General features: G+C 50.2%; 1 protein-coding gene across 5 annotated transcripts in view; it reads left to right on the top strand.

Annotated features, from left to right (window-relative positions):
- SEPTIN9 (septin 9) overlaps window positions 1–15,151 on the top strand; it is a 260,220-nt gene that overhangs the window by 226,321 nt on the left and 18,748 nt on the right. For all 5 annotated transcript variants that reach the window (XM_073312122.1, XM_073312124.1, XM_073312123.1 and 2 more), the window contains 3 exons: window positions 5,439–5,567; window positions 5,951–6,032; window positions 7,815–7,952. In XM_073312122.1, the coding sequence (XP_073168223.1) occupies window positions 5,439–5,567; window positions 5,951–6,032; window positions 7,815–7,952 (349 nt within the window). The remainder of the gene's footprint in view (window positions 1–5,438; window positions 5,568–5,950; window positions 6,033–7,814; window positions 7,953–15,151) is intronic.

Here is a 15,151-nt window from a genome sequence, read left to right as displayed (position 1 = left end):
CTCTGGCTGGACCATTTGCCAGTCTGAGTGGCCTGCAGCATATAAAAGCTTACCCTGGTGCAATGTACACTGGGATTATAGCATCCCTGGTGCTTGTGGTATGTGGGAATGGGGAGGAGCTTTGCTTTTCCCTCTTCCCTTGTGAATGGTGAGCTTGGTGCCAAAACCCGATACACCGATAGACGTTCTTGAGCTCTTGTTATCCCTTTGAGGCTGCAGTGGATAAAGGACAAGGAACCTAGAGTCTTCCTTCGGTCTCCGGCAATCCCCACCACCACAACCCACCTGCCCTCACTTGGAGGCCACAGGTTTCCTTACTGCTGCTCTAGCTGAAGTTTTACTGCTGTGGCTATCTAAGTTTCCCTTTTATAAGCCTCTAATTTAAGAGGTTTACGAAACTTGCCTCAGGTTAAAACTGTCTGCCTCAGCAGATAGCAATTGAAATCTGAGCACGTGGATCTATAGGTTTGGTTATTAAGGGGGAGGCTTTACAGAAGAGCAACCTTTGAAGAAGCATCTGTCTATAAAAGAAATGAGCAGAGCTAGTGCTATCTGTGCTCCCTGCACTGCCTGTAAAACTGTCATCGATGCTCCGTGCTTTGCAGTGGTACCCAGATCTAAGCTGCTCAGCTTGCAAAGTTCAAGGTGGTTTGCCTGGACCTGTGAAACTCCACCTGGGATCTGGAAGTCGGAACCCATTTGACTGGGGCGAGCATATGTCCCGTTTTGGCCAGGACAGACCCCCTTTTGAAACTCTGTCCTGGCAAAACTGGGCATTTCTCCCATTTGCTTTTGCCCTAGGGGAAGTGCAGAGGAATGTTCAGGTAAGAGCAAACGGGAGAAATGCCCAGTTTTGCCAAAAAAGTCATGATGCCCCTGATGGCAGCTCGGGTGGGGGGCAATGCCGGGCAGGGCTCGGGCCAGCCCCCCACAGCTACACCCAATGTTTTCAGTTAGGAAATATGATCACCCTACACTTGACTCCTGCATAATCCCCAGGAATAAGGGCTTTCAAAGCAGCTTGTCCTCAGTTCCTCTTGAGCAACTGTAAGCAGGACTTGGCCAGTCAGCTGTAGGTAAGCAGTTTCTCAGGTGACCGACCCGTGGCAGGGTGCAAGGGGAAGAGACCACAACACCGAGTCTGCTTGGAGCACAAGGCCTCTGACATGTGTTTTGTTTTTTTTTTCCTCTCTCCCTCAGTGCCTCCTGCTGCTGGGTATGGAGTGGAACAATGTTTGCTCTCCCCGATGGTGGAGGGTGCCAAGCACTGTTTATCCTGGGCTGGCAAAGTACAGAAAGAAAGTCTGGGGGGTCAAAGACGACTGGAGTAGTTTTGGCCTAACCTGCCGTGTGTGCTGGCACTGTCCATTTCCTCTGACATCCGCTCCCCTGGGAGCCTGATTCTGCACCTGGCTTTCCAGCCCCCTGGCATGTAGCTCTCTTGCTCTCTCTGCCCTCATCCCTTTCCTGTACCTGGACAGCCGGCGCCTCCTTGCTGGTTACCCTGGAGCTGTGCAGCGAGCCCAAAACCAGGCCTGGCTCACAACAAACCCGGAACTTGGGTCAGAGTCACTGAGACCGGTGAGCCTGGGCCAGCTTTGCGGGTTACAATAGCTTCTCCCCAAATCAGCTGCAATTTCAGCTGACTTTCTGTCCCCCAAAGATCAAGATTCTTCATGAGATCCAAAGTTGCATGAACTGAGACCCTAGGCCCCTGGCAGGGCTGGACTTGCTTCTGCCCTGTCCTGGGATACCCTGAGTTCACAGCTTAGGGGTGTTGCTTTGTGATGCCCAGGAGCCACAACTCTCCTCTTGCCATCCAAGGGCAGGCTGCAGTGGGAAGGCACCTCTTCCTTCTGCAGTTCTGGTGGTGATGGGAGACTTTTAAGAGGGGCCTGGACTTGCCTTTGCAGAATGCTGTGTATGGTGTGGAAGCCCATACCTCACAGTGGCTGGAAAACTCTGTTCTTTCCTTGGCAAGCTCCTGGCTGAGTGTTCACAGGCCAGGGAATTCGTGGCAGCCTAAACAAGTGCTGAAACTCTCTGCCTATCACAGGAAAACACAGGGTATGCAACAGAGCGGGCGAGGGGTGCTCAGTGCATGTGAATGGGAGGGTGACCCTTGCGATGGATCACCGAGCTTTATAAGGACAGGTTGGACAACCACCTGTCGGAGATGGGATAGGATTACCTGGTCCTGCCTTAGGACAGGGGGCTGGACTAGATGGCTTCTCAAAGTCCCTTCTAGCCCTACAGGTCTAAGTCTGAGGCCCCAGGATGGGATCTCCCATTATCCCCTCACTCTCTCCTGCCTGACTAAATACCATGCCAAGTTGGGAGACAACAGGCTTCCTGAATCTGTACAGATAAGGGCAAGGGGATGGGGCAGCTGCTTATTTCAGGGCTCCCACAGAACTGCAGTATTACTTGGGGGTTGTGTGTGTGTCTGTCTGTCTGTCTCTCTCTCTCTCTCGCTCGCTCTTGCTGAATCTGGGAGTCTTGCCATGTTCCTAAAACTGTCTGGAAGTCATCCACAGGTCTCTGGTTCAGGCAGACAGAAGGGAGAAATGAGGAGTAGCCAAGCAGTTTCAGTCCTTCTTCCTGATGGGCTTAGTCTAAAGCATGCGCTCTGTGGAGTCCATTTGAATGCAGCTGAGTGGGATCCTCAGGGTTAGCCTAGTCATGTGGCAGTGCAGAGCACCCAATGAACCTCTATTGGAAAGCAACTTCCCAGGCAACTTGCTTACAGGAGCTGTAGAGAAGCACGCCTTCCCTGGACACGTTCTTTCCAGTCAGCTCTTTCTTGGTCCCGTCCTCTGCCTTTCTTCATTAGTGGTCAGCTGGGCAGCCCCACAAAGAGCCAGACAACACCCCACTGTATTGCCCAGACATTTATCTAGGTATAATATGGCCCCCCACTCTGGCATTTGAGCACTTGCAAAGACAGGTACTATTATCCTCGTTTTACAGTTGGGGAAGCAAGGGGCAGTGAAGTTAAGTGACTTGCCCAGAATTACACAGGAAGCCTGTGGTGGTGCTGGCAGTTGAACCCAGGTGTTCTGTGACCCAGTCTAGTGCACTCAACACAGGACCATCCTTTCTGTAGAGCAAATCTCTCTGGAGACCTTTGCCACCATGAGCACTACTAATGTCCTCAACAATATTGTTGAGAGCTTCAATCAGATTCCTGGAAGTGTTTAACTTGTGGGTCAGTCTGGATTTCCCAGAACTACTTTAGTCCCCTAATCCCTGCCGCTAAGATGTGGTTACAGCCAGGAAAAGGACTATGTAAAAAATGGCTCCTTATTCTGAGATATTGAGAAGTTGCAAAGTAACTACTTTCCTGAACAAAATCCGCATAGTATGTACTGACCAGAGATGGCCAAAAAGCTTCGCATTCCAACCTCCGTCTCTGCTACCCGCTCCCAGGAGCTGCTCTTCTCTAGTGTTTTTCACTCCAGCTAATTAAACAGCGTTAGATGCAGGAACAGACTAGCACAGGTTGCAACAATGTATCACATCTTAATTAGAATTATATGGGAAAAACTAACAAGATCACAAATAGAATACCTAGATTAGCCTATTTTGTTTACACTTCAGGCGTTTACACTTCTGTTGCTTGATGAAACTCTCTGCAAAGGGCAAAACACTTGAACTGAATTTGCCCTGTGTTTCTTTTGCACCCATAGCTTCTCTGCCTACTGACAAAAACAAGACTTCCTCCTGTTGGCACTGCTAAAAGCAGGTGGGGAGAGACTATGGGAGAGCAAACCAGTGCAGAAGCTTTTGGGACCTATGAGTTTTCTGGATGCTTGGGGAGATGGGGAAGGGGGTATTTTGATCTTCTCGGTCCTAGAAGGGTGGGCATGGAGGTGGAGGTTGGGTGTGGGGCAGGGGCTGGGACTAAGCTTACTCTGAAGTGCTTTTGCAAATTTAGTTAGCAAGCGAGTGGCTCTGCTCGGTAGCTGAAGCCTGTCTGACAGTATTTTTCGTAGGAATTTTCTAGCACTATCATTGTGCTATTTTTCCTGGAACATTGATCTAACCAACAGAGATGGATTTAGCCCAAGCTGCCATGCGCTGCCCAAATCTGACCCTTAAGAGAACCTCTGGTCCTGTTAAACGTGACTCATTTCTGGGGCCAGAGCCGATGCTTCGTTAGTTTAGCTGAAAGAACCAATCTATCCCCAGACCTAATTTATTCCCCTTTGTGATCTCAGCCATAAACCATCGAGTTTTGTTTTTAGCCTAGTCCTGGATCATTCGTATCTATCCCGTGCAGGATATATTGAAGAGCTTGGGGGAAGCTGTCTGTCATGGTGGATGATCAAAAACATAAGATACAGTTTAGAGTGTCCTCTTTAATATCGGCTGAGATAAAGGTAGAAGGAGCCTTGCAAGGAATGGGATTCATGTGGGACAGACAGTGAAGGAAGCCTGTAAGTGAGCCCTCCTGTGGGCCATTTCAATCTGTAAGTCCCTTTAAGAAAATCTTTATTGAAGGGGTCATGGCGGAGGGAGAGCTTGTCTGCTTCCCATCCTCTTGTTAAGGAGGGAAATGGTTAATTGCAGCCTTACAGGGGGCAGATAAATAATTCAAGATGACTGTGTGGCCTCTGTGTTGGCTCAGTTAAGGTTAATAAAGGGGTTCTGTAAACATTAGCCCTTCTGTGCTGTGTGTATCTCTGCCCTTACTGGTCGTGTGAGCTGCTGCTGTTCAGCGAACTGACAAACTAGCTATTCACATGCTCCCCAATGAATTTGTCTAGTTGTGCCCAAATGGGCTGTGTTTTCTGTCTAGCACGTCTTCAACCAAGTGAGATCTTGTTCCATACTGGAGTCTCTTGTCTGACTTCACTCTACGGGGTGCCAGATCCCTGCTCTTTCCATCCCACATCTCCGGGCAATGTCTTCAAACACACGGGTTTTGTGTTCCACCCTGAACAGGGACAGGGGGCAGAGAACCGTATTGATTGCAGGAGGAAGCTGTTTCCACTGAGTGTGTTGCCGCATTACCAAGGATGCTTTCACTTTCAAAGACGGAGCTGCAGTTCCAGTGATCCACACCCACGTGCTGAGCTAACGTGCGGCATGAGCAGGAGAACAGACCTGGGTTGAATAAGCTATAGGACCCACTTTGCTATGTCAGCCAGCAGGGGGCACAAAGCATGAGCCGGTCTGAAACGTTTGCTCCAACACATGTGTACCCAAGCCAATATGTAGCCATCCTGCTTGTGTGAAGAAATATCCCAGAGGGTCTGGGAAATACTGTTAAATTCTGCAAAGAAACTGTAGGTATGTGCAAAGCCGCTGCCTGCGGAGTTGGCCCCACCCTAGTTAGCAGAATGTGTTCTTGATGCATGGTGGGGACGGGGAATTCCCATAAAGGTGAAATGGAGACAATTCTAACTCTGATTCTGACTCTCCCTGTCCTCCAGGTCAGAGTGGCTTGGGGAAGTCCACGTTAATCAACACCCTCTTCAAATCCAAAGTCAGCCGGAAATCCGTTCAGCCAGCTTCTGAAGAGCGCATTCCCAAAACCATTGAAATAAAGTCGATCACTCATGGTGAGTCTCTTGGGCATACATGCACCTTGCGGGGTGACAGAGCTCTGGGGGTGCCTCCTAGGCCAAGAGAAGCCAGAGCATCTTCTCTGTATCCACCAGCCTAGACCCCTTTATGCCAGAACGCAATAAGTTGAAAGTGCTGGTTGTGTATCATGCTTCGCAGGGGGAGGAGTTATATGGTCTATTGAGAGAGCCGAGCTGCATAGTGTCTTCTTTATAATGCAGTTGAAATGCTAGTGATGTAATAGGATGCTGTATCTTTGGAGGGCTGCAGGTACCAAGAGAGCAGCCGCTTGGAGAGATCTCTGGTAGTAGGGCAAGGCTGCACGCTGGGCCTGTCTCTGCTTGCTGCCTATACCATCCCTTGCACATTTCTGTTTCAGATATTGAGGAGAAAGGTGTCCGTATGAAGCTGACTGTCATCGACACCCCAGGGTTTGGAGACCACATCAACAATGAGAACTGGTGAGGAGCCGGGAGAGGGGAACACTGCAGCCAAATGGCCCCGGGCTGTGCTGGCATAGGCCTTCTGTCATGCAGACCACCTATGAGGGTGGGGGCTCACTTTACACCACCCTTCCTTTGGCCTGGGGCATGGAATGGGCCGGGGCGCATTGCAAAGATGCGGATCCCTTGTGGCTCTCATTCTGCCCAGCTTGGTTGTTGAGGGGCGGGGAGGGAGGCTGGAGATGCTGAACAGCTGGGCTGGTGAGCTGCAAAGGGAAACCAGATAATCCTGCCAGCTTCCTTCCCCAGCAGGCTCCAGTGCAAAGGGCTGGGGTTAGTCAGCATTCTCTCTGCCAGGGGGTGGAGCCCAACCCCCCCAGAGTGTCGCTTCATGGACAGGGCAGGTGCCAAAAAAGGCCGAGGAATCCTGCTCTTTGGGCAAAGAACCTGGACAAATGGTGTGGAGATGGCATGGGGACAGCTATGACCCACTGGTGGTTAGTTACAATCCTTCTGCACCCCCAGATGTCTCAGGGCCCTGGGGCACAGCGCTATGTTGCACTGCTCTCAGCAGGCCAAAGGCCAGACTCTGCCCTAGATTTCCCGGGAAATGGCCAGGCAGTTCCATCAGCAGCTGTTAAAGAGCACCTTACTGCCACTGCTAAGGAGGCCACCCGTCTCCTCAGCCCCAGCATCCCCATCATGCTAACACAACTGATCACCTAGCCCTTTCTGCGTCTGCTGGAGAGTTAGCAGCTGTGGGGAAAGTCCTTGGGGCAGCCACCGCCTCTGAACATCCATGTGTCCCACTTGTGGGGATGTGTGAGTGCTAAAATATCTGTACATTTCCCCCCCCCCACACACACACACCCATGCACCCACACGCTATGTGGTTATGTGGGGATGAGGATAACACTGGAAGCATACAGACAAATTTGAGTGACCAGTGTCTGTGGGGAAGGGCACACAAGCACGTTTCTTTTTTTTTTTTTAAAAGCCCACTCCCCTGCCCCCCAACCTCTCTCTAAATACAATGTCTAGGAAAGCACTACAAGGTCTGTTAAGCTTTCTGGGGCACTGCAGGTCTCCCACAGTCCGGGCAGTCAATGGCTAACTGCTCTGCTGCCTTTCTCAGAAGTGACTCCTGGTGAAGGGTTATGGCTGGGATCCTGGGGTGGATGGGGAAGAGCAAGAAGATGGCAGGGCTAAGCGGCCAGGCTTTCCAGGGCTTATTTGACACTCCTGGTGCTGTTCACTAATATTTCTGTTCTGAAATGGGTCAGAGCCTAGTTGGTCACAGGATGCCCATTACTGCGGCAGTAAAGGGGCTACTGTGGGTGCTAACACTTACAAAGCCTGCTTACCATTGTGAGAGTCTCGCATTTGGATGGTGGAGCCCAGTTATCCACGTGAAGTGGTTGCAGGCTCTGCACTGCCTCCTAGTGCTAGAGGCAGAGCTCACAGCCAAGAAGCTGAGCTCTCCTGCGGCCATACATCCTAGTTGTTTCCCTTGTTGAGTGCCAGGACTGGGAGGGTTCCCAGAAAACTTGGCTTTAGAAAGGTGATAAAACAAGATTTGCCATTCACACAGGACTTGGGGGATTCTTTACTTAGCTGCCTGCAGCTGTGGTATGAAACGTTCCCGTGTTTTTACTTGGGGGCCCAATTCTGCAAGATGCTAAGCACCATCCACTCCCAATGACTCCCCCTTTTAGAATCCAGTCCAGAGGGTAGCCTGTGGGTGGTTTTAGAGTCCCTGCATGAGTCCTGTCTCACCTGTGTGTGTGTCTTTCTGCATAGCTGGCAGCCCATCATGAAGTTCATCAATGACCAGTACGAGAAGTACTTGCAGGAGGAGCTCAATGTTAACCGGAAGAGGCGGATCCCAGACACCAGGGTGCACTGCTGTATATACTTCATCCCAGCCACCGGCCATGCGTATGTACCCGCCTCCTTGGGAGAATGATCTTTCCTACTGAGGATGGCGTGTATATGTGTTTATGGGGGTGGGGTTATGATCAAGATTGAACCTACTTGTCTCTCTGGTGCAAGCTGTCTCTGTCTTTAGTCTTCCCCAGAAGTTGCTAAGAAATTCAAAATCACTCTGGTTTGTGTGACCTTACAATAACTTTTTCCAATCAATCATCTTTAGTGCAGATACTACATCCTGTTTAGCCAGGTTCTGGTCACTTCCTGTACGTTGAAGCATGCACACATTGACTGCTAGGTGCTCTATATACAATCCCACACAAGTAACATATCAATGCCAATTTATTTGAGCATGAGCTTTCGTGAGTTACAGCTCAAAGCTGTAACTCACGAAAGCTCATGCTCAAATAAATTGGTTAGTCTCTAAGGTGCCACAAGTCCTCCTTTTCTTTTTGCGAATACAGACTAACACGGCTGTTACTCTGAAACCTGTCATATCAATGCCATAATTCCTAATGCTTATAGCTAGCTCCTTCCCCATCTATAGCTGTTAGTATTAACACAAAGCAGTCCTAGCCAGGCATAGGTAGAACAAATATGCAGGTATCCCTTCATTCCCCCCCCCAAGGACCAATCAAACAGTTAGCCAAAATCCAGGGAGTCTGTAGCATCCCAAGAGTCCTTGTGAGTAGTGGCTAGAATCTGATGGTAATGTGCTTGCCAACGTTTAAAATGCCTCCCTACCATGCTATCCGTTTTTGTTAAGCAAGGATCCGGTTGTCCGAGCAGTATAGAGCAGATGGATCAAGTTGGTGCTGAGCCTGAAGGGGGTATTTAGAAATAGAGCTTTTAGCCTGGAAGTGATCATGGCCTATTTCATATGTAGCCTCATTTCTGTCCTTGGCACCTTTAAAAAGCAAGTGTCCAAGTGTCGGGACCTAGAATTTTCATTTGGTTTGTGGCATTTTCTTCACTCGAGATCTGGCCTTGTCTTCTGTATAAACAAGGTATGAAGTTAAACCTATATAGTTATACTAGTCTAACCCCCTGTGTGGACACTCTTGTTTGGATATGAGTGACTTGTTTTGGTTTCACATATGTCACTTGGGAAGGGGCTTCAACTCAACCAAAAAAAAAAAAGGCACTCTTCGACTAGAATAATTGTCCCGGCGTGGAAAGTTAGACAGGTATAACTATACTTGTGTAACTGACGAAACTTTCCCATGTAGACAAGACCTTAGAGTGCCCTTCTCCATTGGCTTTAGAGAGCAAATTCCTTGTCAATGTAAACGGCCCTGCACATACCTTAGCATAGAGCAGAGGTGGTTGCATACATGCAGTTTGCAAAGACCCTGGGGTCCTTGGATTGTCTGATTGGGCCGTGAGCCTGGAGTCTTTGTCTGTTGTAGCCTTCTGCTAGGGGCAGAGGGAGCCAATGGAGTTGTCTGCCTCGGGATGATCAGACCTTTTCTAGAGAAGACTCTAGGTCTGGTGACCTTGCAAATCCCACTCTTCAGCAGAGGAAGAAAAGGAGGCTCTGAGCCCTCTGCTTGTGTGCAAAGAGCATTGGAGCTTTAGAAGGGGTGACCACGTGCATCCCTTGAACCCTTAGCACTATGGCTGTGCCACTGACCTGGCCGTGCATCCAGCAGCAGGAGTTTGCTAATGCAACTCTTGAGGTGGAGCAAATGACCCATTCCACAGCCCGCTCCCCCATCCCTGGGAAAGCGCCGTCATTCTGTGTGTGGCCGTCGTGTGTGTGGGGGAGGGCACTGACATGTTAGGCGTTCATCCCTCTGCCTGTGCCTCTCTAATGGCATGTTCTGGTTTCTCTCACCCGGTTGCTCCCAGGGTAGCAGTGTTTGCATGGAAGTCTGATTCTCTGCTTCCTCCCCCCCCCCCCCCCACCTTTTCCTCCCTCCCTCTCCCCTCTCTCTCCAAAGAACATGTGTTTCCAATATAAGAAAATGGCCCTGCAGTTCAAGAGGCTTCATTACCACGCTGCACGCAACAGGCTCCTTCCCCTGCAATAGCCTTTGGCTGCATGTAGCCTGATACCCCAGCTGGGGGTTAGAACCCGCTCGCTTGGCTGCCGTCTCAGGTTGCTTCTCCTAGGGCCACGGTTTCCTGCCCAGGTGTCAAAGAGGACATCTGGCTCCTGACTTTCGCCTCCCGACAGAGGATGCATATATGCTGGGGAACAGCAGGACGCACTGAGGCCATAGACTACAGCTCGGGGGGAGGGAAGACCTTTAATGGGACTGGGGAGTGGATGGGAAATGCTGGCTCTCTCGGAGTTGTAACATGTGGCATTTGAGTTCCTGATGCCACACTCTGGTTAGTTTCATATCTAATTTCTTATTGCCATTGGCACTTTCCTCCTGCCCTTCATAATCTCCCCTGCTCTCCTAATGAGTTGCCCCATGCTCAGAGATTGTGGGCTAGCACGGGGTACTCTCTCTTCCCACTGTCGAGTGGAGTATTGTTTGAAATGACCATAAACCTTTTCAGAGAGTGGTGAGCTGGGAGGCATCTTCCCATAGTTTTATGTAAGCAAGGCACATCCCTTCATGCTGGTTTTGTGCATCTCTAACACAGCTGGGAGTTGCAGATGCTAGTGTAACCCACACACCTTCTAGATATGGTGTTCTGTCCCATCTAGTGGCACCGAGACCACTGCGAGAGAGATTAATGAGTCTGCTCTGCAGCTTTAGCTAAAAGCCATGTGTCTTTTAGCTCATACAGTAGAGACTCATGCGTTTCGCTCCAGAGTTCCAGGTTCGATCCGGCCCGCCGATGACCAGGGTCTGTCACTGTTACACTACCGCTGTCTTGAATATGCCACAAGTGGAGGGAACCGGGACTAGAACCCTGGTGCTTCTGCTCTCAAACCTCAGGCCTCTATCACTTGAGCCACCTTAGCGGGTAATGACAGGTATCCCTTTGGACTCCGTGGATCCCCACTGGGGGCAACATCACACAAATCCCAATGGGACGGATCACTTGATGATTCCTGTTCTGTTCATTCCCTCTGAAGCACCTGGCATTGGCCACTATCAGAAGACAGGATACTGGGCTAGATGGACCATTGGTCTGACCCACTATGGCCATTCTTATGATGCTCACCAGAGGTGTCCCCAGAAGGGATAACTCTCTGGGTGTGGTGGTTCAACCTGTTGGGATGCTTCTGCCTGCATAACCTGCTTTTTAATTTGGATCCCAGTTTTTCTTGGCAGCCAGCTCCCTCTCCCCGTTCTCACGGACACATCTTACTACTGTCAATCGTTTGCACCGGTTACAGAAAATGTGGTAGAGGAATTAATCCCCATGTCATTCTCAAGTGTCCTGCACTGTTCAGATTGTCCTTTTCAGGGGCCTTCTGCCCCTTCATTGACGATGGGGAATGATGCAGCGGCCCTGCTGCTTTCCAGACCTGACGACTCAAGGGCAGAGCATTACTCTTTTCCTCCCTTCCCAAACTGCACAGCAAGGACTCCTAGCACCCCTTTGGCAGCATGTGACTGCTTCCGCAGCCAGCAGTGTGCAGGGGGTTAGTTTAACTGCAGTGCCTTGTGGAGATGGGGACTGGCTTGGAGTTGGTTCTGCTTTCTGTGCCAGTTGCATTTGGATTAATACCTGATCCTCTGGAGCCGTTCTTTTTGTCATTGTCATAAACATTTAACATACGTTCAGAATCCACCAAGACTGGTGAATCCCTGAGTGACTTTTACGAGACTGCTGAATATAGCACTCCAGTCTGTGAGCCAGAGATGTCCTATCCCATGATAGCCCTCACCCAGTAGACTGCTTGGTTCCATTTCAGACTCTGCCGTAGACCTTGAGTAAAAGGTTTGTCTATTCCTCCCGTAGAGTGGAACCCGAGAGTGAATCAGCTGATGCCTTTTCCATCTCCTAACGACACATCCTCAGCTCTGTCTCCCATCAGTCAGGAGTCCAGGGCAGAGGAAACTAATCTAGTGCGTGCCCTGCCCTCCTCATAAGGCCCTGGTAAAATGATGTTTGCAAAGACTAAGTAACATGCTGGCAGGGGCTTTTGTCCATGGACATAAAGCCCCAACTACTTACCACCCAATAAATTCCACAGCAGGCTCTGCATGATGTCTGGAAAGCATGGCTTGACTCTGAAAAGTGGCTGTGAAATACGGCACTTTCTCACTCACCGGCTGTGCAACCTGTGTGTGTTGGAGTCGCTGCTTCTCACAGTACTGACACCGTCCAGTTTCCTCTCCTGTTAGTGTCCCTGCTATTGGAGAGGGAGCTAGATTCAGTTCTGGTTTGTGCCTCAGCAGTTTCCTGTTGCGCACTTAGGTATGTCTACATGTAGCTTGCTTCCTGCATGCGTAGGCAGACCCACACTAGCTCTGCTAGTTACTTGCCTGAGTATGTCCCCAGGGGGTGGGGTGGGGTGGGATTGTGCTCAGGCATCTAGCCCAAGCCACTGCCCATGCCACAGCAGCCATGTTGCTATTTGTAGCACACTAGCTCGAGCAGAGCTGGCATGCGTCTGACTGCCTGTGCCAGGAAGCACCCTCCCAGCTTCTGTGCAGAGGCTCCCTTACTGGCGGTGGTGGGGGGAGCCCTGCGTGACTCCGCACGGGTGTTTTGCTCAGTGTACAAATCAGAAGATTTTATTCCTTGCTGCTAGTTAGATCTGGGACGCCACTGACAGGGTATATTCTGTGTTTCGTACTCTCAGCGGCTTTTATTCCTTAACTGCATTTTAAGGGAACAAGCAAGAGCCGAGTCTGCCCTACAGTGTTCCTTCTAATTGTTTACATCCATGTGCGGAATGAATTTTATGTGCACCAATATGGAGGTGATGTGGGGCAGAGGGGTTCGAAGTGGGGAGGGAGCTCAGGGCTGGGGATGCAGGCTCTGGGGTGGGGCTGGGGATGAGAAGTTTGGGGTGTGGGAGGAGGCTCAGGGCTAAGGCAGAGAGTTGGGGTGTGCGGAGGTGAGGGCTCTAGTAGGGGATGAGGGGTTTGGGGTACAGACTGCCACAGGGCTGAGGCGGGGAGAGAGGACTACCCCCAGCCCTCTTTCACCATGGCAACTCTGGTCCTGGGGAGAGGCGCTTCTCCCTGCCACAGCCCTGTATGCCCCAACTTGTTCCCCGCCCACCCCCTACCTCTGTCCTCTCCAGGCCCCTGTGGCTGCGCGGCCCTTGATAGCCTGCTGTGTGGCCACGCAGCTTAGAGGGAATTTTCCTGCCTGATCCCACCTATGCTAGCAAGCCCAGGTGTAGATAACTTGGAGGGGCCATACACAACCCCCACAGTAATTCCCTCCATTCCCTCCCCCACCCCCAAACTTTGTGGGGCTGAGTAGTGGTCACTGAACAAAAAGGAAGGACAAAGTTTTATAGCCACCCAGTGTGTATATTTCAGCTCAGTGGAACAATCCCCTGCCACAGTTCCACTCAGCTGTGGCCTGTCCTCTTTCCCTAGAGGTCCCTTTGCCTCTCAGGCAAAAGCAGTTTCTCTTGTACATATTCAGTCACAGACCTGGCCTTCCAGAGATCATACTGGAAAAGAGTTAAAATATAATTAATTGCCTCTTGTGAACTGCACCCACTGCCTGCTTATGACTCTGGAACACACCACTGATCACAAGAGATCCTGCATGTTTTTGTACTGTGATCATCCATCTTTTCTTGCATGCTTTATTCAGAAGTGAAAAAGTTAATGTGAGAACCAAAATGGTCTTCCTTAGGTTCCAGAATCAGCTGCTTTGCTCCTTGCAATAGGGAGCTGGGGATGGACTACCTGAGACTAGAGTAAGCCATCTCTTCCCACGGCTACTACAGTGGCCATGTCTATAGTGCACGTAATATCTATGAAAGGGTTAATTTGTGCGTAAGCCAGCTCCCAGTGCTAGTGACTTCTCAGGTGCATTGAGCCAGTGAATTTTCATCTGCTTTAATATTTGTAACTTAGTCTAGAGCTAGAGCTTTCCTGGCTAGACTTCCAGTTACAGGGCCTCCTTTGGGGAAAGTCCCACGAAACTGAATAGAAAATGGTATTTTTCTATAGAGTTCTTTTTAAACTGTCCAATAGAATGTAGTAGCAAATTGTAGAGGATGGTCCAAAAAGCATAAAGAAAAATTATTTGCTCTCTGAAGTTCAGTTACTTCTCTAGAGCTCTATTTGTTTAATCCCTGTGACTTTCATTTGATAGGAGAATAATAGCATTTTCAAAGCACTTTATAAAGGCGGCCAATCAAGCTTTCTAACACCCTGTGTGGGAGGGAGGGAAGTGTTCCCCACATTAAAGGTGAGGGGACTGAGACAGAGGTTATACCGTGTCTAAGACCACACACCTTTAAATTGTGTCAGTGGCAGAGCTGGAGTTTGGCTTCAAAAGACCTGGATCGTCTATCTTATTACTGTGCCCTGCTGCCTCTAGGCTCAGAGCTCGCCCTGTTTGCTCTGCTACTAACGGGGAGCTGGGTCAAAGTGTAAATCCCCAGCAGCCAGCCTGGCTGTCCCATGCCCTGTCCTGGTATCAAGCCTCGAAGCTGGAATGCTGCTCGCTGCAGTGGTGTAGGAAGAACTGCTGTTTGGGAAAGTCTGCTGACCTCGGTTCTCTAGCAGTCAGAGGAAAGAGCTCAGCAAGATGCCAGGAAGCTCTGCCTTGGGGACTCTGGGAAAGCACAGGGCCCCACAGTGCACAAAGCCTTACTCTGTTTGGTCTCCTCTGACAGTGTCTTACTATGGGGGGAGTGGGGGGGTTACGGCTTCATGGATGCCCTAGGTCTACTGAGGTCAGACAGGGGACCTGGCTGATAGTAGAGAAGAGTTTGCATCCCTGAGTCCTGCTGCTGACCCTTCAGTCAAAAGCCTCCTCACTAACGTACAGGTTCACACCCCAGCTTGTGAGAAAGCAGAAGCCGCAGCCAGCAGATTCAGTTAATGGGGTTTTAGAATGGTCACTATGGGCCAAATCCTCTGCTCAGTGGAGCTGCAGAGAATTAGACCCATAGATGCCTTTCCTCCCAACGAGTGTTACAATCAGCATGAGAATTCTTACGCCCACCACTGAAATGCAGCCACTTCTGGAGCGAGTCCTCTGCTGCAATGTTGCATCTGTGTAGGGCAGGAAGTGGAGACGAATACCCTATTGAACTGAAACTTCAGTGCAGGGGGATTGAATTGGAATTCGTCTGCTATGATGGGGTAAAAATCTTC

Source organism: Lepidochelys kempii, chromosome 14 (genome assembly GCF_965140265.1).
Source record: "Lepidochelys kempii isolate rLepKem1 chromosome 14, rLepKem1.hap2, whole genome shotgun sequence".
NCBI classification, from domain to species: domain Eukaryota; kingdom Metazoa; phylum Chordata; order Testudines; family Cheloniidae; genus Lepidochelys; species Lepidochelys kempii.
Note: the sequence above shows the minus strand (reverse complement) of the source record. Positions and strands in the feature narration are given on the sequence as shown.